The sequence below is a fragment of the Cynara cardunculus genome (genome assembly GCF_001531365.2).
Source record: "Cynara cardunculus var. scolymus isolate 2C chromosome LG 10, CcrdV1, whole genome shotgun sequence".
In the NCBI taxonomy this organism is placed as follows: domain Eukaryota; kingdom Viridiplantae; phylum Streptophyta; class Magnoliopsida; order Asterales; family Asteraceae; genus Cynara; species Cynara cardunculus.
Window position 1 is genome coordinate 21636618 of NC_037537.1, and position 24304 is coordinate 21660921.

The 24304-nt window shown below is 34.2% G+C and overlaps 3 protein-coding genes across 3 annotated transcripts; all 3 read left to right on the plus strand.

Moving 5' to 3' along the window:
• The first annotated feature begins 8249 nt into the window (after nucleotides 1-8249).
• LOC112519250 (non-specific lipid-transfer protein-like protein At2g13820) lies at nucleotides 8250-9436 on the plus strand. Its single transcript, XM_025127270.1, has 2 exons — nucleotides 8250-8652; nucleotides 9096-9436. Exons 1-2 carry the CDS (start codon nucleotides 8334-8336, stop codon nucleotides 9263-9265), a joined length of 489 nt encoding a protein of 162 aa, XP_024983038.1. The 5' UTR covers nucleotides 8250-8333; the 3' UTR covers nucleotides 9266-9436.
• A 2061-nt stretch (nucleotides 9437-11497) lies between these two features.
• LOC112519249 (non-specific lipid-transfer protein-like protein At2g13820) lies at nucleotides 11498-13534 on the plus strand. Its single transcript, XM_025127269.1, has 2 exons — nucleotides 11498-11896; nucleotides 13176-13534. The coding sequence occupies exons 1-2, from the start codon at nucleotides 11578-11580 to the stop codon at nucleotides 13358-13360; spliced, it is 504 nt and encodes a 167-aa protein (XP_024983037.1). The 5' UTR covers nucleotides 11498-11577; the 3' UTR covers nucleotides 13361-13534.
• A 3578-nt stretch (nucleotides 13535-17112) lies between these two features.
• LOC112520118 (high mobility group B protein 15) lies at nucleotides 17113-21788 on the plus strand. Its single transcript, XM_025128419.1, is given in 7 exon segments — nucleotides 17113-17285; nucleotides 18266-18344; nucleotides 18537-18699; nucleotides 19146-19191; nucleotides 19267-19325; nucleotides 19736-20145; nucleotides 21000-21788. Coding segments are annotated over 7 exon segments (1719 nt in total).
• Nucleotides 21789-24304: the final 2516 nt, after the last annotated feature.

The window sequence follows — 24304 nt, forward strand, 5'->3', positions numbered from 1 at the left end:
TATTGTACCTAAATTAAATTATAATAAAAAAATTAAATTAAAAAATTACACAAAAAATGAGGAATTTTAAATAGTTAATTTGATACGAATATTGATATATTTTTGTTATGCATAAAATACTGTATATTTGTGCATATTACTTAAAATTCAAGATTACAAGTAATTATGCATAAGTACAACTTATTAATGCTCGATATTTGAATTCGTATAAATAACTGCGGATAAACATAATCAAATAGAGGATGAACATTTCGTTTTAAAATATAAAAAATCTAAAATATAATTAAAATAATTATCGAGTTCCAACAAAATAAATAATTATTATATTTATAAAAAATTATGTTATTAAACCAAATATAAATTACTTCGTTATTGTACGTAAATTAAATTATAAAAAAACTGGATTAAAAAATTACACAAAAAATGAGGAATTTCATATAGTTAATTTGATATTAATATCGATATTTTTTTGTCAAATTTTTATGATATCGTCAATCATATATTTTATTCAAAAATAAAAACATCATCGCTTTCTCAAAATCACATAAACTCATATTATAACATCGATTGAGATAAAGAATAAAATAAAATATTAAAAACACGATGTATCTCGCTGCATTGCGCGAGTACGCTTCTAGTATCATATAACATGAACGGTTGTTAATTATGAGTTATTTATTATGTTTTAACAGAAAAAAATTAAGATACATTTCAAAATTATAAATTTCTAATTCATTTCTACTTCGAAATCTGAGGAGGTGTTTAGTTAGAGATATTAAACAGTAATTATGAGATTGAAAATGAGAGGAGAGATAGCTACTCGACTGAAGGAGAGACTAAGAGGTGTTTACTTGACTTTACTTTAGAAGGCTTTTACTCGTTCCACTTTCACTCTTAGGAGAACCACGTCGCTCCACTCGCTTAAAGGCAGGAGGGAAACCAGCTTGACAAAAAAAATATCTGATTTTATATAATATAATGAGCTCATTCTAACTAAACTTTTCATTTGAGGTAAAATTAAGGGAATGAAAATTCATCCCCATTTTAATATAATTTAATACTATAAAAATAATTTTATTCTCCAAGATAAAAAAAAATGAGTTTTGGATTCAACAACGTTATATTCGTCGTTGATCCCTTGCTGATCTGCGAGAGATTTTTTCCCTCGCTGATATTCGTCGTTGATACCTAGTTTTCTAGTAGTGAACTACAAAAATGAATAAATCTTGTTTTACCAAACATTTTTATAAAAACCCATATATTGAAATTAAGATTTTCAGCTACAACTTCAATTGCAGCCAAAATTATAAGCTTTTTAAGTAATATCCAACTACTTTTGCCAAATAAAGGCATTGTTGAAATTTTAATTATGGTTGTTAAATTATTTAATTTAGGCGTCGTTTACTAAACGCTTGCTTGGTAAGTGCTTACTGAATAAATTTCCTCATCGGATGAACATGACAAGGGTCGAGAATCTTACCGGGTAAGAGTGATGAGAAGGATGTAGAGTCTTACCCGATAAGTGAAGATGACGACTCTTACTCGGGTAAGTGCTTGCCCGGTAAATTGTTGCATTTGATACATTTCGATGTACTAAAATCTTACGCATCAAGGTAAATTATAGTGTTGACTCCTATATGTAAGCACTTATGGGGTAAGCATTTGAGTAAACAGCCCCTTAGTGATGATAAATAAGAGTTGGGTTACGATGAAAATAAAAATTATGGTGAGAAAAGTAAAAAGAGATTGATACATTTTGATCAATAATACAATTAATCGAGATGTACCAGATCAATTCCCATGATAAGTGTGTGTAGTTCATGGGATGAAGGTAAGATTAAAGTTATCAAGGGTCCAAATCATTTTTACACTTCTTACGTCAACTCCTATTTTCACACGATTCTCCGTCTGGTCAATAAATATGCAGTTAGTAGAATTATATTATTGTTGCATGCTTATTTTCATATTAGTAGAGAAATAACTATGAAATATAACTGATTTATTGATCGAAAAGTTCAGATTTCTTCTTACACTTCTCATCTTAAATCCAAAATTTAAACAAACCACTGAACTAGCACCCTAAAGACAGCTACGCTCGCTTTCTAACGATAAACTAAACTGCCCATAAGGATAAGTTGCCTTGGAATCAATATAGTGAGCCGCATGCATGGAGACCTGCACGTACGGTTAGGCGATATTTCTAAATCACTCCGGGTCAACGGTGTCTTCACCGGTGTATTCACTCATAAAACAACTATAAAGTCCACGAATCCTTTTGCCTTCGGGGTTGGTCGACAATAATCATGGTAACGTTTAATGTCTCATAAAACAAAAAGGTTCGAGTTTTATATCATCCATTTTTGTTGTAAGGTCACAGTGCTTAATGTAAATATTAAATTTTAACTTTATGAATTAAATCATAGATATAGAATGGGGAAATTATGTTGGTGATTTTAGTGTAATAAAGCCATTTAATATGATCGAGATTAATGTGAGACAAATCAAAATTAGACATAGCTATAATTCGAGTCTGGAGGTGCGGAATGCACGCTCACATAAGTTAGGTTGATTTTGGGAACGCAGAGGTCCAGGGGCAGCTCCCCTGGTGGGGTTCCAACAAGGGTGTCACCCCTGGCAGGGACCAAGGGGTAAAATCCAAGGATCCGTATGTAAGAAATGGATCCGATGGTTGTTTTTCATCCAAACATCCGAATAGTCGCGTCTGTTGGGAACAGACACGACTCCCGCCAACTTAACCGCCGGTGGCTATATAAGATTTCGATTCGATGATTGCAGCGTGACAAGCTTGGTGCACACTGTTACTCTGCCGGTTTTTCGTCTCTCAAGGTACACAAACAAGAAAGGAATTATGTGTTTGTGATCTTGGATTTTGCCTGAAATCCAGATCGTTGTTCTTGGATGATCCAAAATCTGATTTCGTGATACCCCAGACAATAGGGTTGAAGCCATGGATTTTAAAAAGTGTTTTACACAGGATCTTTGAATTATCCAAGTATTTTGATACTCTGTTTTCAAAATCTGATAAATTATATTTTAGTTAGAGTTTACATAAATATCTTAATAATTTACATAAAACCTATTTTCAGATTAAAAAAAATATTTTCAACACAAACAGAGATCCTTACGTAAATGTGGACCCTTATACAATTTTACGTACACGTTTTTTAATCTGAAAATCGAATTTACCCGATTACATAAAATCATTTTTGTAATTATAATTTAATTGAAAAAAAATGAATTAATTTGAAAATAAATGTGAAATCCCCCTTCTAGAATGCCCTTGTTACTTGCCCTTGTCTACTTTCTTTCTTTTCAACTTTCACAATCATCTCATGTATCATTCAAGAAGTAGGTGCTACAAAATCATGTTGGTTTAGTGATTTAAATACAATAAAAATGATTCATGTGATTTATATAAAAAAAAAATCAGGTACATTTCAATCTTTTTGAAGGTCCTGTTATATTCAAAATTATTGATTATATTGTATAAATGAGATAACAAAGAATATATGTTAAGAACAAAAATGAGTTAAATCTAAAACGATTAACAATTTGAAACTAAACCTAAACCATTAATGATTTGAACCTAAAACCAAACAATTAATGGTTTGAACCTAAATAATTTCGGCTATAGTTTTACACAGGTCGATAAAAGATCCTAAACACATGTAAATTTGGACCCCAAATTTTCGAAACTGTTTAAATTCTCATATTTAACATGCTAAGGGATGCCGAAAAAACTTCACTTCCAGACTTAAAAACGTTGAAATTCACAATTTTGAGCTGGGTTATGAATTTGATGCTATACATATTATGCTTTTTGAAAAATCAATGCCATTTTGTGTATAGTAATTTTTATTATTAAAGGGACTTTTCTTTTTCTTATTAATAATTATCTGAAATAAGATAGTTAAAAAAGTATGTTTGGTATAACGATATGTGAGTCATTGGTTTCCTAGTAAGTCAAGGGTTCAAACCACAACAAAGGTGAGAATGATGCGTGAGTTTATTTGTTCTATTTACCATATATAAAAATTACAAACTTCAAAAAAAAGATAGTTAAACATGGACAACAATGTCTGTTTATCCAAATCAAACATTTTTAGTTAGGGGTGGTTTGCTTACTGAATCATTAAGAGGTGAATCTTATTTGACAAAATTGATTTTCCCCTAAATCAAACCGCATTGAATTTCTCCTCAAGTCAAACTGCAATTTTACCAACTTTTGCTCCACTTTAAAAATGCATCCGTTTAAAGAAATTATTGGGTCCGCTTCACAACAACCATAACTTTGTAAGAAATCTTACGAGTCATTTAAAAATACCTGAAAAATTGCTAATAGATTGATTAGCTCCATAAAAAGTCGATCTATTTGATGAAAAGACCTTTCTCGACCTGATTCAAAGGATCTAGACAATAACGTCTTGATCAAAAGTAAGTCGGGCCGAATCTTATCAATATCTATCATCATATGTTAAAACAAGTTTCTTGGAATTGACATGTATGAACGTCTAGAATTCTAGAATCTATTAGAGTTCAGTAATTTTATTTATTTTTATAATAATTGTCTTGTGATTGTATCTAATTACTTAAAGTCTAAATAATTATATACGATTACAAGAAAAGTATTATTAAATATATAAATAAATAACAAAATTACCAATTTATTTAGGGATCGTTTACCAAATACAATAAAATTTAGCACTATTATTTACCTACCGAGTAAGATTTTAGTCCACCAAAACGATATCACATGCAACAATTTACTCGGTAAGCGCTTACCATGGTAAGAGTCGTCGCCCTCACTTACAATTTATTTTCTGAATATTTAGAGGGTGTTTAAGATTGCTTATTTGAAACAACTTATGTTTTTCTACAAAAACACTTATCAACTTATTATAAGTCAGAAAGGTTTAACGTATTCAAAAACTCCTTATTACCGGTTTGACACCGGTATAAGTTGTTTATCCAAACATTTAAAAATATTTATTATTGGTGTCACACCGGAATAAGTCAATAAGTTATTCTTATAAGCAATTCCAAACACCCCCTTAATGTCCTATAATCACAATTAATAGGCACATCCAAACAACCGTAACATGTGTGTGAAAATCTGATTGAAAAAAATTCAGGAAAACCTAACGAACTATACCATTTTGAATGGTTAAGTTATTTAAATATTTTTTAAATGAAAAAAATCATTAAACTTTCTTATTTTAAATGATTAACTCCTGAACGTTTTCTTTCAATAAAATAAATCATCGAACTTTTAAAAATTGATTACTTACATCATTTTAACCAAAAACAAAATGACATGTAACAGAGTAGAAAAGTCTTAGAGTACAACTACTTTTAACCTCCTAAAACTAGATCAAAAAGAGGGAGATCGATGACATTGTTCCAACAACGTAATAGCCGATACGAAGAACGGATGATGATGGGGCAACAGGGAGTGGCGAGAGGGTGTGATATCGTTGTTTGCTAGGAGTTTGAAGGCCATAGGATTCGAGAATGGTAAGACTGATTAAATTTTTTTTTTTACTTTAAGACTTTTCTAGTCGGTTACAAGTAGTTTTTTACTGTTAAAAGTTAGATGGTTTATTTATTACAAAAAAATGTTCAGAGACTTAATCATTTAAAACAAAAAAATTAAATGGTTGTTTCATTCGAAAAAATAGTTTATAAACTTAATTATTTAGATTTTCATGAACTTTTTTCTTTTATATATTATTATATTTTTAAAGAAACTCCAAAATTATATTTAGCATAAAATATAGGCCTAGTCCCACTTGACCCAATGGACCGAACATGTGGGTACAATACATGATCAATAAACCTAACCAATTCCTAATCAGACTTGACTCATGGAGTCATGGTCCCAAACATTTTGGACCCAATATCGAACCGGATTTGAAACACGCCCCCAACTTTGGTTTTTTTTAATCAGCCTGGATATCTGATCTGCTATGCGAGCCGATTAATTTCAAGATAACTACCTGCTTTGCAGATAGCTCGGAGTCAGCGTATTTGAACCTCCGTAACCACAACAAAATTTTTATTCTTTTTTGGATTTTGAACCTGAGACCTCAAGACACTTTTGACCATTAGAGTCAAGCTCAAACCAATCATACACTATCTTCATGGTTGGTTCTTTTCTCTAATATCTCTATCTCCCAACTTAGAGATGGACCAAAAATCGATCATGGGTCGGATCATAAATCGATCATGGGTCGATACCGACAGAAAATTATAGGACCAAACGTAGGATCGGCAACTCGTCCTAGTCACAGGCTTGACCCGGTTTTAAAAAAAGTATTTTTTTAAATCTTTTAATATATAAAAGATATTATACATGTTTTTATAGTTACGATTTTGAATACATTTTAAATAATACAATTGCTTGAAATCGTGAAAAACTTAAAAGAGAACTTCAAATATTTGAACAAAGACTTGAAAATCTTGTATTTTAATTTATAGAAAAAATTGAAAAAACATGTTTTCTACATAATTGGTTGTCAGTACTGGATCGGGCCTTGAATATACATGAAACTTGTAACCGGTCCTAAACCATTGGCTAGTACTGTATAATTGTATATTTTACCCTTCAAAATAGGCAAATTGCATGAAAAAGTAACGTACTTTAACTTGATTCCTATTTTGGGTAACGTACTTTCATAACTTTCATTTTGGTACCTAAGATGTAAAGTTCTAAACATTTAAGTACCCGAGTAACTGGTTGAAGTATTAACCGAGTATCATGCTGGTGTGGCGAGTGATGTGGTATCCAACTCGGTATTATTTGCTGACGTGGATTTTTTTAAATCTAAAATTAGTCATTTTTTAATCTAAAATCAGTTTTCAACTGGTTACCCGGGTACTTAAATGTTTAAAACTTTACATTTTAGGTACCAAAATGAAAGTTCTAAAAATACGTTACCCAAAATAGGAATCAAGTTAAAGTACGTTACTTTTTCATGCAATTTGCCCTTCAAAATATTATAGTGTTAATTTTGTATACATTTATACAATTTTAAATAAATCAAGGTTAATCGATCAAGGGATGGACAAATAATAAGAGACAAATAAGAAGTTGGTTTAACTCTTAATAAATAAGAGCAGGATAAAACATAAGTGTATCTGGAAAGTTGGAAAAAAACAAACTGTGTGAATGACTCTACCTCTTATCGAATCAGACATAAAAGATTAATAAAAGTTTTTTAGAAAAAAAAACAAACAAGACCTTAGTGTTAAAACACTTGAAAAACTTCAAAAAAAAAAAAAAAACTCATAGTTTTTGGTAAAAGAAAAACTTGAAACCTTGTAGAAATCTTGAAAAACTTAATATATGATTCATAAAAACTTATATTTAAAAAAAAAAATCGAGCCTATGTATAATCGGTCCCATAACTGGTCTCGGATCGGACCGGGTCTTGAATTTTCGTAAAAACCATAACCGGTCCCGAACCGTCGACTGATAACCAGTTCCGGTTCTGAGCTGGACCGGACCCATTTTGACCATCTCTAGAAAAGAAGCGGTCCTAAACGATTCCAAAACAGAACGAACCCATTTTGACCTCTCTAAATCCCAACCAAATAATCCAAAGGATATTTATTTATAGAGTTTGGTTGTTAGCCACCAGAAACCAAATGTATGCTTTGAGTAGCTCACCTAAATTTAACTACTATTTCTATTTTCTTTTAAACATGAAAGGATTATTGGTATCCACATTAACAATAAATCGAAGTCAAAGGGTTCAAAGTTCGATAAAAATAAAAAAAATATGTATGAATTTTGACATATATGAATATTATATACTTAAAAAGATACACATGCTTAAAAATACCAACGTGGTATTTGATTGGATCTTAATAATGGACTTAACGGACTAGATGACTTAACGAGCAAGTAACACATATATGTTTGTTTCTCACTTGATAAATTTAAAACCACTAAATATTTTTCCACTACGTCGACATTGCMCCCCCCCCCCCTTCGACCTTCTTTAATCCACCGCTGCTCACTAGACCCTACTCCACCTGGGATTTATTGGATTCGGGTTTGGTTTGATTTAATTTAGTTTACTACTTACAATTGAACACTAAACCACCCTATTTGCATCTCTTTGGTGGCCAATGTTACAAAGTAGGTAACCAATACACAACATCTCCAGGGTTGACTTAGCCATGCCAAACTCCTGTATATAGATACAGAATATCTCCCCATTCTCAACCAAACCACAACTCAATCTCCTGTCTTTTTTCCACGAAAATTACATTACACAAAAACACACCAAAATCCCACAAAAACCTAAATGGCACAACATCAAACTATGCTGATCCTAGCGATCACGATGACTGTCCTCTATGGAACCGCAATGGCTCAATCATCGGGCTGCACAAGTGTGCTAATTAGCATGTCACCGTGCCTCAACTACATTTCGGGTAACTCATCAACACCATCATCAAGATGTTGCACCCAACTAGCCAGCGTGGTCCGGTCACAGCCAGAGTGCCTGTGTCAAGTCCTTAATGGTGGTGGCTCGTCTATGGGTATTAACATCAACCAGACTCAAGCTCTTGAGTTGCCTAAGGCCTGCAATGTCCAGACTCCACCAACCAGTCGATGCAATGGTAACGAAATTAATATTTCTTAGCAGCTTATCGTTCAAGTTATTTTTAGATTATACTGTAGCATCCCATCCCACATGAACAGAAAAGTAGATTTGTAAGCTCCTTATAAGTTCAAAATTGTGGGCTACCAATAACTTCCACCATGGTTTTAAGTTGATTATGAGATTATTGGGTCATTACATATCTAAACTTTTAACATCTATTTGTTTATATATGTTAAAAGAGAGGGAACTCTTATATATGACAAATACTCACACACACACTCCTCATTTTTGTTAAGATTTGAACGCTTGACCTCCTTGGAGGTCGGGCTCTACGGGTAACCCAGGTACCTTGGATCCAATGACCCTTTGACTAACCTTGAAAGTTAAATTTCAGACTAGAAAAATGTAAAATTTATCTACTTACTGTTGATTCATTGTTCTACATTTTGAAATCAACAGCATCTTCTCCAACGAACTCTCCTTCAGGAACAACACCTTCGGGTACAGGCACTCAATCGAACACTGTACCATCAACGGATAACGGTTCATCGGATGCAACCTCAACAAGATTCGCAAGCATTCCTATCGTATTTTCGCTACTTGTTGTCGCCTATAGTATGGTGTTCTAACTTATTACAGTATCCGACAACATTATGTTATTGTTTATGATTTTTCATTTGTTTTGCTTTGATTCTTACTTGTTCTTTCACAAACTGGTGAGTTTGTCAAGAAACATGGTATGTACGAAATTCTTTATACGGATACTATTGTATTGTTTTGGATATATCTGATACTTTTTATATAACATACCGGACAAGTGAGAGGTCTTGACCGATTCAATATAGCCATTTTGGCTTAACGGCTTATTGATTAAGCCGTAAAGAAATACTCCTGTATGGTTGAACGAATAAGCCGTCCAAATCATTAAACTCATTAAGTTGTAAATAAACAGCCTTTAAAAAAAAAAAAAACAATTATTCATTTACCATTTATTACATATACACGTTATATTCATACAAAACCTACAAAAATCATCAGTACTCTCATTCTTTCACAAACCATCATATAGAAGGAAGTTTAGAAAGATACAACGTTACTCGTACCATTAATGTCTTGTGATGATTACAAAATGAGATAAAAGTGATTTTGTAACAGAATTTGGTAAAAAGACGTTATGCCTATTACGAAACAAATGCCCGAAATAATAACCGACATCTTTTACCCAAACGTTCGACATGGTTCATGCAAAATTTAGGCTTTTCGGTTGGTAAACATGACCCACGAAATAACTAATAACCTATAGCCATATAAATCTCGTATTATATCACACACGACTTCTTACGATTGGATTTTTGGTAGCAAAAACATTTTATCAAAGCGTGTTTACAAGCGAAAGGTCTTCACAAAAACATTTGTACCCCTATCCAACTGAGGCCGGTCTATGAAAAATGTCCAAGCAGATCAATAAATAATTAGCATAATATAAAATAAATACCCAATTAATTACAAAAATTACGGTTTAAGTAGAAAAGGCATACAAGATTTTTTGAACACCCAAGTGGTTTTATTTTATTTTATCCTTTTTTTTATCGTCATAAAAAAATTAAAAGAAAATCAAAAGAATTGCAACCTGACCATATGACACTACCATTATACTACAACTTCTTTTTGTTAACTTAGGAGGAACTGAGGTGTAAATGATGCGAGTCGAGTTCAAGTATCATTATATTTAACTCGAACTTGAAACCCAATTTTTAAGCTCGAACTCGGCTCGACTCGAAAACTCGTGAGTAGTAAAAATTAAAGCTCGACTCAAACTCAAAAACTATTTTTCAAGGTTGAACTCGAACTCGAACTTGAATCAAGCTCAAACTTAAGCTCGAATCAAGCTTGAACTCGAACTCGAATGCGAATGAAGCTCGAACCAAGCTCACACATTGAAAATTTATGTAATTTTAGGTTCTTTCTATTATAAATTTTCAAATTTAAATGTGTTTTCTTAGTTTTTATAAAACTAAAAAAAATTAACTTCGAACTTCATCATCAAAAAAACAGTTAGAAATTTCATTCACCTCCTCCTTTTTTATAACATCTTTTCTCTCTTCATTTACCATCTCTTTTCCAACATGGGACAATCTCAGCAACCTTTATTTTATAATTTTTTTTTGTCATTTTTTAATTGTGATTTTAATAAAAAATAATTGATTAACTTTTATAATTAAAAGAATACATAATTTTGTTTAAATATCTAAAAATATAAGACATTTTTATTATTTATATTTTACAAATTCTATTATAAAAACTGGTTATATTTTAAAACTAATTATATATAAAATAATCGAGTATCTCACGAGCTTTTCGAGTCGAGTATTGGGTAGCTTGACTCGACTCGTTAATATATCGAGTCGAGCTCGAGTTCAAGCCGAGCCTATTCGAATCGAGTGTTGACCGAGCTTTGACTGAGTCGATCTCGAGTAGCTTGCAAGTTATCTCGTATCATTCATACCCCTAAGGAAAAACACACATCAAATTAAAGCATACACAAATTTAAAACCACTAAATATTTTCCCAATACGTCAACACGATTGAGCGGGTGCACGTTGCACCCCCTCCAGAGTTCTTAAATCCACCACTGCTCATAAGATCCTACTCCACCTGGAATTTACTGAGTTTGAAATTTACTGGATTCATTTGATTTAATTTAGGTTACTTCTTACAATTGGACACTAAAACACCCTATTTGCATATTTTAGGTGACCAATGTTATAAAGTAGGTAACCAATACACAACATCTCCAGGGTTGACTCAGTCATGTCAAACTCTTATATATAGATACAGAATATCTCCACATTCTCAACCAAACCAGAACTTCAATTTCCTATCATTTTTTCCACCCAAACTACATTACACAAAAACACACCAAAATCCCAGAAAAACCCAAATGGCACAACATCAAACTACGCTGATCCTAGCGATCACGATGGCTGTCCTCTATGGAACCGCAATGGCTCAATCATCGGGGTGCACAAGTGTGCTAATTAGCATGTCACCGTGCCTTAACTACATTTCCGGTAACTCATCAACACCATCCTCAGGATGTTGTACCCAACTAGCCAGCGTGGTTCGGTCACAGCCAGAGTGTCTGTGTCAAGTCCTTAATGGTGGTGGCTCGTCCATGGGTATTAACATCAACCAGACTCAGGCTCTTGAGTTGCCTAAGGCTTGCAATGTCCAGACTCCACCAACCAGTCGATGCAATGGTAACGAAATTAATATTTCTTAACAGCTTATCTTTCAAGTTCTTTTTAGAATACTAGAAGGGTACTCGTGCAATGCATCGAGACGCATTTCTATTTCAACATTTCGTTTTATTTTTTATTCATGTCGATATAATACGATTTTATATAGTTTTGAGAAAACGATAATGTTTTGTTTTTGAATAAAATATAAATTTGAAAATATCATATAAAATTTGCAAAAAAACATATTAATATTAGTATCAAATTAACTATTTAAAAGTTCTTGTTTGTATATTTTTTTAATTTAAATTTTTTATTATAATTTAATTTAACTTGACTTAGGTTTAATAATATATTTTTTATAAAGATAATAATTAAGTATTCTGTTAGAACTCAATAAATTATCCTAATTATATTTTAGATTTTTAGATTTTAAAATGAGATATTTATCATATATTTGATTATGTTTATCCGCAGTTAGTTACACGAATTCAAACATAAAGCTTTAATAAGTTGTAATTATGCACAATTTACTTGTAATCTTGAATTTTAAGTAATATGCATCAATAAACAGTACTTTATGCATAAAAATGGTTTTTAAGAGTCTTTGTCAAATGCTTTATAATATAGTATTAGATTATATTATAACAACTAACAACCCGTCCCACATGAAAAGAAAAAAAAACAGATTTGTGAGTTCCTTATAAGTTCAAAGTTTGGGTTACCAATAACTTTCAACAGTTTCTTCATTTTAGAGATTACAGTATGTATTATATTATTAAAATATTCAACTTTTTTCTTCAAAAAATATTTTTTTCTCCTATACATTTAATTTCAAATACTTTTATTGGTAGGAAGAATAAAAAATAATTTATCTTTCATCAATAATTATTTTTAGAGAGTTCTCCATATTTGGAGAATTTCACTCTCTCTCCTACTTTCTCCATTTTAGAGAAGGTTTTAGGGAATCTTTTGGAGTAAAAATCCCTAAAATCTCTATTTTTCTGAGACTTTATCTAAACTTTTAACTTCTATTTGCTTATATATGTTAAAAGAAGGGTAATTATTGTTCAACTTTGTGGTCAAAGTCAAATATTTATATACGATAAATACTCACACACAGTCCTCATTTTTTGTGAGATTTAGATCATTGACCTTCCTAGAGGTTAGGCTCTGCCAGTAACTCAGGTACTGCAGAGCCAATAACCTTGGTTAACCTTAAAAGTTGAAGTTCAGACTAAAAAAAATGTAAAATTTAACTTACCGTTGATTCGTTGTTCTATATTTTCAAATTCGACAGCATCTTCTCCAACGAACTCTCCTTCAGGAACAACACCTTCATCTTCAGGAAACCCTTCAGGTACAGACACTGAAACGAACACCGTGCCATCAACGGATAACGGTTCATCGGATGCAACCTCAACAAGATTCGCAAGCATTCCTATCGTATTTTCGCTACTTGTTGTCGCCTATACTATGGTTTAAACTACTACATCCAACAACATTGTGTTACTTGTTTGTGATTTTCACTTGTTTTCCTTTGATTCTTACTTGTTCTTTCACAAACTCGTGAGTTTGTCGAGAAACGTGCTATGTTCGAAATTCTTTTACGGATATTATATTATTTTGGATAAATCTGATACAAATTATATATACAAAGAATCCCCTTCTTTTACAAAAATCTAGTAATTCCTGCAATCATATAAATCAGGTTTCATGTGTTAGTACGCATGAAACTGCAGTGATTATATATTTTTGGACTTTTTCTTTCACATACAAAACAGTCCAAATGGTTTAACATGTGAAACAACATTGCATAAACACTGTAACCAAAACTGGTTGTAAGTTTGTACGATTTATTGAGTTTGTAAATGATTATAAATCTATACACGAACTTTTGGGAAATGGGTGATCCCAATTTTTTTCGGTAAATCTCCTGATGTAGACGTCAGGATTCGAACCCGAGTTGATTTTAATCCCCTTGTTCTTTATATCCACCACGCCACCACCCTTGTGGTTACAGGAATTCTAACAACTAAAGTGGATGCAAACAAGTTGCTGAATCACGTAGCTGTGTTGTCTGATTTTTGTCTCCAAACTACAATAGATTTCTCTGTATGTTACAAATCTACACGTAGGGTATGAAATATTTATGTACGTCGTCTTGCTATTTTGCAAATTTTGTGTTTCGAATAAAGAATCCCGTAACCCTAAATCCTTAATCTAAGAACCCAAACTCAATCAATATATTGTAAGTGCATATAGATAACTAATAGTAATACACAATGGATGAATTGATCCTATCCATTGGATTAGATCTAATGTCTAATGTTAATTGGATCAGATAAAATGACAAAATCCAACATCCAATGAATGATTGAATCAAATCGGATTCACCTAAATCAATGAGGTTTCAAACGATGAACACCCCTAAATGTAACAGTACAAATATTAACATCAGATCTACGGTTTAGTTTCATATATTAATCCTTTATTTATTGTCAGTTGAGCTTTGTACTTTTTGGCTCGTTGTGGTGTGGTGACCAAGGCCCTGTTTGTTTTTACCTAAAAAACACTTAATACCCTCTTATGTCTGAATCGGTCAGACCTTAGGGTATTAAGTGTGTTTGTTTTTTTTTTTCCAATTAAGAGCTTAAAATCTCTGATTATGTCTGAATTATTTAGAGGTAACATTTTCACTTAAAACCTCTTAATTGCTTTTAGAGCTTCCAATGCTTGCAAAGAAAGCCTAGATTTCAATTATTCAGATTTCAGATTTCAGACGTAAAAACAAACAGTCTGACTGATTCAGATTTCAGACTTCAGCAGCACCTCTTAAAATTCATAAGTGAATTCAGACTTCAGACTTAAGCACCTCTTAAAAAACAAACGCCACCCAAGTCTTTTACATTTCAGTTTTTTCGGGTGTGGTTTTACGCCTAAACTTTGTATTTCTTTTATTGGTTTTATAAATTTGTCTGGTTTCCTTTAAAAAGAAATGGTCAATAACGAAACCATATTTGTAACAATATATTGTCTATACAAGTGTTGGTAATTTATATCGTCTATTTATTATATAAAAATGGAAAATATTACGAGGGAAACACGTCTTGACAAAAATAATACGTAGTATAACGAAAAATAATATCCATAAAAGATACAAATAAAACGTCACCCGTAAATATAACGTTGATGAAACCAACATCAGTAATATGGTCAAAATTAAATGGTAAATTCTTTTTTTTTTTTTGGAAAAAGTAAAACCCATGGTAAAAAAATATATAGTGACCGATTAATAACTAATTATGGAGATCCACACAAATATTTACTGTTGAATACAATATTTTTGCATTAGATGTTGATCCATTAATGGCGGTAGAGTAAGAAAAAATTTACCCTATGAAGAAACAAAGATTTACCCAAAAAAAAACCCCAAATCTTTCCTCCATTATACCCATAAAAATCAGAGATTTGATCGTAATACAAAGGGCAAAAGAGTAATTTCACACACGGTAATCATCATTCTCAATTCTCATCAACAAGGCTAAAAATCGAAATTATAGAAACCCCCATTTTCATAAATTAAAACAAACCCTTATTTGCATTAAAAAGCCTTCTTTCGTATTCATATTCATATATGAATATTCATATTCATTTCCAAAGAATACTATTAATTTGCCTGCAAATTCTGCCCTGTCACTGGTTGGTAAGTGTATATTTTTTCCCCTCATTTATTATTTCATCTCTGTCTTTTAACTGTTCTTTTGTATTTTTCTCATTAATTATAGCAAAAAGAAAAAAAAAATCAAATCTTCGTTAGAGACAAATTTTTTTTAACCCCATTACTGTTCGTTAATCTTTTCGCGACTTGGGTTCTTGTTTATTTAAGTTTTCTTTAATTTATGGCTACTTTTAGTTTCTCAATTTGGGTATCAAGAACAGATGATGAATTCTATATCTGTGTGTATATATATATGTATATGTATATATGTGTGTGTGTATGCATAGATATTGGATTAGAAGCAGAGATCTGGAGTTCCATTGATGAGCAATTGAATCTTGTAACCCTAAATTATGAAAATGTAGATGGGTATAATAGGGTGTTGTACTTCTGATATTTATTTTGCATTGTATAGATAGATATATGTTATGTTGCTATATATAATCTCTATAACCCAAAGTTTTAGATGTAATATCTTGGAATGTCAGAAAAAGATCTTGTAGGTAGGTTAAGTCTGCAAACCCCATTTACAGAAACTAAAGGGTTTTTTGAATTTTTAGTTGGGTGTTGCTGTATGACTCTCTGTATACCAGAATCAGGTTAAATCATGTACTGAAAATGTAAAAAGTAAGTCTTGATGCTATTGTGCGTGAAGAAAATTAGGAGGTAGGGATGTATTTAGACCACTCCTTTTTAGTTTATGGGTGTTTGGCATATGCATGCCTATTTATATTAGAATCGGGTTAAATCATGTATTGAAAATATAAAAAGGTTAAAAAGATCTGAGTTTCGGTGTACTAAGAGGCTGTACGGTTCGTTTTCTGTTAAGACCTGTATGGATATAGTTGTCTGTATTGATATAGTTGTTTGTATATTAACAGACAAGTTGTTGTTCGGTTGTTGTACTGAATAAATTCTTGATATTGTAAAGAAATCCATGGCTATGATAGCTACTATGTTGTGCTGCTGCTGCTGCTGCTACATCAGTCCTAAATTTGGGCTATGAATGTTTACCTTTGATGATAGATACAGAAACTATACCTATAATGTCCTGCTGCTCATTGTTGTTCTTTCCAAGATCATTTATGGTGATTAAAACTTTTTAAGTGGACCTTTAATGGTGTAAAAACAAAGTGAGTATGATTTAAGTGCCTTTTTTCTTTCATTTCTGTGGTTAATTTCACCTGTAAATGCTTCTGTTTTGATCAATTGGCAAAGGGGTGGAGCGACTTTACTCAAATACACAAGAGGTTCAAGTTCGAATCCGGGTTTGAACCCCTCTACCAGCCTCTGCCACTGAGTCAGCTCTGAAATGCATCATTGCATGTGGTTTCTAGCCACCGAGTCAGCTCTGAAATGCCTCCTTAGATGTGATTTCTAGGGGGCAGGATACCATGATTGAAGTAAGTTGAGCATGTTGTTTGATTCGGTTTCTTGTTCTTTATATGGTTTCAGTCGTAAGATAGCAGGCTGAAAAGGGTTGTTCCGTGGCGGCAAGTGGTGACCGGAAAGTGCAATGGCTGCGTGTTAATCTACAGAAAACCGAAGCATGATCCCAGTCGAAGAAAAGGCGATGCAGTATTATCTGTATCCGCCTCCGATCGCTAGATACGAAGATGTTATAGCTAATCCTAAACTCTTCATGGATACTCTTGGCAACTTCCATGCTGCCATGGGGACTAAATTCATGTAAGACTCTTCTCTTAAGCCTAATAAATGGAAATTGTTAACCAAAAGGGGGGTGGTGCCTGATTGGGTTGAGCTTGGCTCCAAAGGTCAAAAGTACCGGGAGGTCCTAGGTTCAAATCCAAGGATGAATAAAAATCCCTTTGTGACCACGGAGGTTCAAATGCGGTGACTCCGGGCTATCTGTAAAGCAGGTGGTCGTCCTGGTTTAGTCGGCTCGCATAGCGGGTTGGATATCCAGGTTAATAAAAAAAATAGAAATTTTAGCTAAATAAGAAATTATATATATATTGCCAAATTGGATTTCTTTGCTCCATGATTGTATGCATAAAAAGGGTAATTTAGGAAAATAACTATTACATGTTTTTTTAAATGCATGATGTTTTAACAGATTTTGAGGCATTCTTGTTCTTGTGTTATAAAGAAACATTCTTCCGTTGGTAGAGACGTTCTTAGAGAATTAAAAAAAGGCCAAGTCACATGTGATTTACATGCTATTTCGAAACACTGGAACACGGTCAATGCAAGGGTGAGCGGGCGACCTGACCTACGACCTGAATCGCATGTGATTTTACACGTGATTTTAGTGTAAAATCACATGTGATTAGGCCGTTTTCATAGTCTTATATGAACCTGACTATATATATATAACTATTTTAACGATTTAGTATATCACAAATCCCTTTTTCGGGGTCATTGACACCCACATTTGTACTTGCATGATTAGGCATGGTAACCCATTTCCCCCCCCCTTTTCTGTTCAACGTACCCGTTCACCTGTAGCTTGTTATCTTGTTTCTTTTAATATATATTTTACACACCGAGGGGATTACGGAAACAATCTCTCTACCCCAAGGGGCAGAGAAAAGGTCTACGTACATTATAACTTCCAGCACCTACCTACGGATGGGATTTACTGGGTTTCTTTTGTTTAGTTATGGCTTCTCAGATATACTTTAATTCGTGTACATTGCTCGTTGTAGGATTCCCATCATCGGGGGCAAGGACCTTGACTTGCATCGCCTGTTCGTTGAAGTCACTTCGCGTGGGGGCATTAAGAGGGTATTTTGATCCTTCTTCGATTCATTTTTTAACAAGCTTGTTGTGAAAACATTTGATTTTTATAGTGGTTAGGACATGCAATGGGTTCTTCGGTTAAATGACCTTCCACATTTTATCTCATGATCATTGGCTATGAGTCGACGACACCATTGAACCTACGTTTTTCCATTTATGGTCGAAACAAATTTGCAGGTTCTTGAAGAGAAGAAGTGGAAGGAAGTGACGAATTCGTTCAGTTTTCCGCCTTCAGCTACAAACGCTTCTTTTATCTTACGGAAGTATTATATGTCGCTCATTCACCACTTCGAACAAGTCTATTACTTTAAGGCGAAAGCTTGGACTCCCGTTTCTACTGGTATGTGCTAATCCCCCAATTGATCCGCAATTTTTGAACTAGGCGTCGGTTCAAATAAGAAAGTTAAACATTCTAAGAAGGTAAGAAAGGACGGTTAAGGGAGGTTTATACGTTAATCATTGATAAAAATATGAAAAATCAATTTGAAGATTCATATATGAACGTATGTTAAAGATTCTTCATATGAATTCACATATGCATCTTCAAATTGGTTTTTTCAATGATTCACATGTGAATCTTCCCTTCTTATCTTCAGTCTCCCACTTTTGAGGTATATAATATTTTATATACGGAAAATATTCACGCACACTTTTCATCTTTTGATGAGGTTTGGACCCTTGAACCTTCTGGGAGGCTAAGCTGTACCAGTAACCCAGATACCATTGGGCCAATTACCCTTTGGTAAAGTAATTTTTTGAATGCTTTTGGATTAAGTTTTTCTTTAGATACTTGGCAGAGTACGAAGTCTACGTTAACTTCGACTTCCGGAATAAATAAAGCTGTGTTGCCGTTAGCTGAATTTCAAATGGATCCGATGAAGCAACGGAGGTCTCCGTCTGCAGAAACTCAAGTGACACCGATGAAGAGACAGAGGACGACTACTATAGAGGACTCGTTGCCTAAAGGTCGATTTTTTTCCTTTTTCTAGCTACATCCTTTTTACTGTCCTAATTGACTTTCCGACAGATTTAAGAACGCATTTGCCTAACAAAAGAATATCTCATTCTAACATTAAACAACCCTTGTGGGCATTTACAAGTCGTAGGGGTAAATTCGTCATTTTGCAAGGGAAATCGTCGCAGTTGAAGTCTCCTTTTTTCCTTCTCTTGTGGAATTTTTTGATAACAGATTGCTTAAAGTTGCTTACTTCATGTGTTAACCAAGTGTAATCGCCGGTGTAGGGGTAAAAAAGTCATTTTGCAGGGGATATATGATCTGTCCGCGTCTAGCCTCTCTTGGAGAGGGCGTGGTAGTTTAGACAGTAATCTAATGGGTCCCCCACATTCTCATGCTAACGTCGTTTGTGCATTTGCAGCTTCTCCAGAACCGTCAATCGGCTTCCCAGTGACGGGCATAATTGACGGAAAATTTGAAAGCGGGTATCTTTGTACCGTCATGATAGGCGGAGAGCCGCTACAAGGCATTCTTTATCAGTGCAATGGACACCCGTCGTACCAAACATCAGATCATCACGGTGTAGTAACTCAAGGCCAAACTACAAGCGGAAATGCAGCTCGACCATCAACGATGGTAAGGCGTAGGCGTAGGAAGAAATCCGAAATCAAAAAGAGGGATCCCGCTCATCCTAAGCCCAACCGAAGCGGCTATAACTTCTTTTTCGCTGAGCAGCATGCCAGGCTCAAACCACTTCATCCTGGAAAGGATAGAGACATCAGTAGAATGATCGGTGAACTTTGGAACAACTTAACTGATTCGAAAAAGGCGGTAAGCACTAAAATATACACGTTAAGATAAGATACTCAACAAGATATAGATCGGAAACCTGAGGCGAAGCCAAAGACCATTCCGTTAATTGGCCCACGAAGGTCGTACATTTCCGACCCATATCTTCTTTCGTATCCTACTATAAGGTCATGTTTGACAACCATAAACTGCATAAGCTACCTAATTTTCGAGCTTATTGAAAAAGTCCTATTTAATTATCATACTAACTTTTTGAAAAGCTTTTTCAACTTTATTTTTCCATTAATGCCCCTTAAATATAAATTTTAGAGTAAATTATGTTTTTGTCCCTGTTATTTGTTCAAAATTGCGACTTTCATCCTTGTGGTTTCAAAATTGAGGTTTTCAACCACAAGGGTTGTGCCTGATTGGTTTGAGCTTGGCTCCAAAGGTCAAAAGTATAAGGAGGTCTCAGGTTCAAATCCAAGGAGGAATAAAAATCCCCTTGTGGCCACGGAGGTTCAAATGCGGTGACTTCGGGCTATCTGCAAAGCAGTGGTCGCACTGGGATTAGTCGGCTCGCATAGCGGGTTGGATATCCAGGTTAATCAAAAAAAAAAATTGAGGTTTTCGTCCCCATGGGTTACACTTCATTGCTATTTTCGTCGGTAATTTCTACCTTTAAGTACGAGGGATGAAAACGTCAAAAAAAATTAAACCATTTGAACAAAAACAACAATAACTCGTTTGCAAGTTTTTACTGAACATAACTAGTTTATCAGCTAACAACTAATTTATAGCCTAGTTTCTAAAACATAGCCCGACAAGAAGTGTTTCGGGCTTGTTCTTTTCGTTTTGTTGCGATATGATGAATTGCTGGTTCGTTTTTGCTTCAGGTCTACCAAGAGAAAGCCATGAAAGATAAAGAACGATACAGGATCGAGATGGAGCATTACAGGGAGAGTTTAAGAACAGGACGGCTCGTAAGCAATGCCGTGCCGTTGCTCCAACAGCTGTTCAAACGAGACGTTAACATGATGGAGTTCAACGAGACCTTCGAAACGGATGGCGGAGTCTCTCCTCAAACTCCCGAAAACGAGCTTACTTCTGGTGACAAAAGCAGCTTCGAAGATGAAGGAAAAACCGCTGATACAGATTCGAATTTCGGATTACCGCTGGTTGGAGCTGAGATTGCGAGCATGCAGACGGTATCCGGTGGACTCATGAAGACGGTGATTGGAGGTGAAGAATTCCCGAGGGACATTGAAATGGATCCGAAAGAATCAAATCAGCAAGAATCCATATCTGTTCACAAGAATGAATCGAAACATGACGAAAAATCTCGTCACGATGAACCAACGATGCCGGTTACCATAGACGAAAACGAGAAAAAACACCAGTTTGCATCTATGCTCGAGAAAATGCCAGTTGAGTTCGATGGAACGGTTGAACACAGGACTTTAGCGGTCGAAGAATTAGAACAAGTAACGAGTGAAACTCAAGTTCAATATGAGCCCAAACCTCTCGACCCTATAGAATCAGCAGCTGTAAGCATGAATCTCGAGCAAGAACCCCATGTTTTGCAAGAAAACATTCCGAAGGTGATCGATGATGGGGCTCAAATTGAAGCAGCGCCTACTAATGAGGTCGAGCTACGGCCCCCCGAAGGAAGAGGGCTTGACTGAAAATGGTAACGATCCTTAGCCTAGTTACATTCGTTACAATCTATTTTTCCCCGAAAATAGTTAAAGATTTCGTATAACAGCGTAGATTTCGTAAACACAGATTGCTTTCGCAATTTTCATATGCTTCTCTTGTAGTAAAACTGTAGTCACAAGGATCGGTACCCAGTTAAAGATCATATAGAACGCGAAAAAGAGCATTCGAACATAACTCGGTTTTGTCCTAATCTTACGATCCTCGTTAGCGTATGCATTCCGAAGATGTCATCAAAACAGAAAATAAGAACATAATACGTATGAACTTCTGACAGATTTATGAACGTTTCGGCCTAAAAGAACACAAGAACGACTCAAAATCTGTGACACTGTCAAGGTCATTGTCATAATAATAATGAATCAGAAACAAGAGCATCCCAGATCATGTCCATATCTAAAGATGGCATCTTACTGAGCTGAACCCCTTCCGATGATATCGATTCTAACGAATTCTTGCTTTTATCGATGGTGATCTCGGGCCCGTCTTCAAACGGACCGTCATTTTCCGGCAAATCCACCTTCGGCAACGATGGTGCGACGATTGGCATTCGTTGTAACTTGGCTTGCAGTAGAGCTGCAGTGTTGCCATTGATTGAATTGGTCTTTAATTGGTTCTTTAGATTCGGGAAGTTTAAATGTGCGAAATCGCCTCTTAACATATACGCAGCTGTATCGTATGCAAACGCGGCTTCTTCGGCTGTTTTAAACGTCCCGAGCCAAACCCGCATCCGGTTTCTCGGCAATCGGATTTCCGCTACCCATTTTCCCCAATGCCGTTGCCTTACCCCTCTAAACTGCTTCTTACCTCCACGAACCGACATCCTTGTGTGCTTCGTTGGCCGAATCTTGGAATTGCTGAGCCTGCAGTCGCCGAAACTGTTAAAACCGTTGCTCGCTACGTCCTCATCGGGACTAACCCGATCAGTCCCTGGCTGCAGACTGATTGCAGGTTCCGTTTCACTCAGAACCAGGCTTCTGTTCACAAATCTTGAATCTTGTGGGAAATTTTCAAGAAAATTTAGAGGAAGAGAAGTAGCACCACCACCTCCAGCATCAACACCACCACCATCAGAGCTCAAAGACAACCCACCACCACCATTAATGGTGGCCCAGATGCTTGAATCGCCGGAAACATGATAACATGAAGGCTGCAATGATGATTCTTTGTGGTGGTTGGTTTCCATTTTAAGAAACCTTTGATCCTCCATTAAAGAGATGAAGTATAGATACATATGAAGGAGATGGTATATATAGTGAGTCACGGGAAAATTTACCTATTTAATAAATTAAGAAAATAACATGTGATTTTATACTAACATCTCGTGTAAAATCACATATGATTCACACGACCTTACATGTGACCTTGCCACATATGTGCATGCAAATAATTTATAAGCAATAATTCATCAAGGTGTATAATTTTTATATTTTATATTTTATATTTCGGACGAAAATATTAATGTGTGCTGCAAATAGACCAATTAACAATCAAGATATCAAGTTTGGAGTCCTTACCCTGTTCTTGTTGGGCATACAATAGACAAATTTACTAAACAAATTTTTTATAGTCTTTTTATAAAAAAAAAATTGTGGGTTTGTTGGTGGCCTAAGACCCCTACCGCCATGTACTGGATCCGGGAGTCATCTGCACGACATTTACATGTGCATACAAATAATTTATAAGCAATTTGCTCGGTATACGCATATTTATAACATGCATTAAAACCAAGAAACAACTTTATTACTTGTATACACATGTACATATAATCTCGGTTATCAAAATGTTTCTGGGTTTTTATTGTTGGGATTCATTAAATTAAGACGTTTGTGATGATTTATAAAGTAAAATCAGCCATTAAAGTAGATCTAGTTGATGAATTAGAAAACCGATAAATATGAACCCCCCTTTTACAACACAGTTCCACGCATGCATCGTGCTTCCCATTCATTGAAATTCTTTCATCCACCAATAGCATCTTGCCACCTCATCCATCTCCAAGAAGCTTTCTTGCTTTTTGCGTTAGCGCATATTAATGTATATTCTCGTGTGATCATAACTGCTTTGAATGGTTTACTAAACGTTTATTTAGGTAAGTGAATACTAAGTCTTATTATTTTATCGGATGAATATAGTAAGTATCAAGAATTTTATTTGGTAAAAGTGAGACAAAGACCAAGAGTCTTATCCGGTAAGTGAGGACGACAACTCTTATCACGGTAAGTGCTTACCAAATAAATTGTTGTATACGATACTGTTTTGGTGGACTAAAATTTTACCCGGTAAGTAACTGATAGTGTTAAATCTTACCGATAAGCACTTATCGAATAAGTGTTTGATAAACAGACTCTTTAAACAGAAACTTAAAAGTAATTTTAGTATTTAAATTTTTATTATTTATTGAAATAATATTAATTAATACTAAATTATAACAATTTTATATATTTAATATATAGTGATTAATTTATCATAAAATTATACTTAT

Bases quoted from the DNA above. Each gene is read 5' to 3' on its own strand.
- LOC112519250 (XM_025127270.1), top strand. From the start codon at position 8,334: ATGGCACAACATCAAACTATGCTGATCCTAGCGATCACGATGACTGTC. The intron at 8,653-9,095 runs GTAACGAAATTA...TGAAATCAACAG, and splicing joins ACCAACCAGTCGATGCAATG to CATCTTCTCCAACGAACTCT.
- LOC112519249 (XM_025127269.1), top strand. From the start codon at position 11,578: ATGGCACAACATCAAACTACGCTGATCCTAGCGATCACGATGGCTGTC. The intron at 11,897-13,175 runs GTAACGAAATTA...CAAATTCGACAG, and splicing joins ACCAACCAGTCGATGCAATG to CATCTTCTCCAACGAACTCT.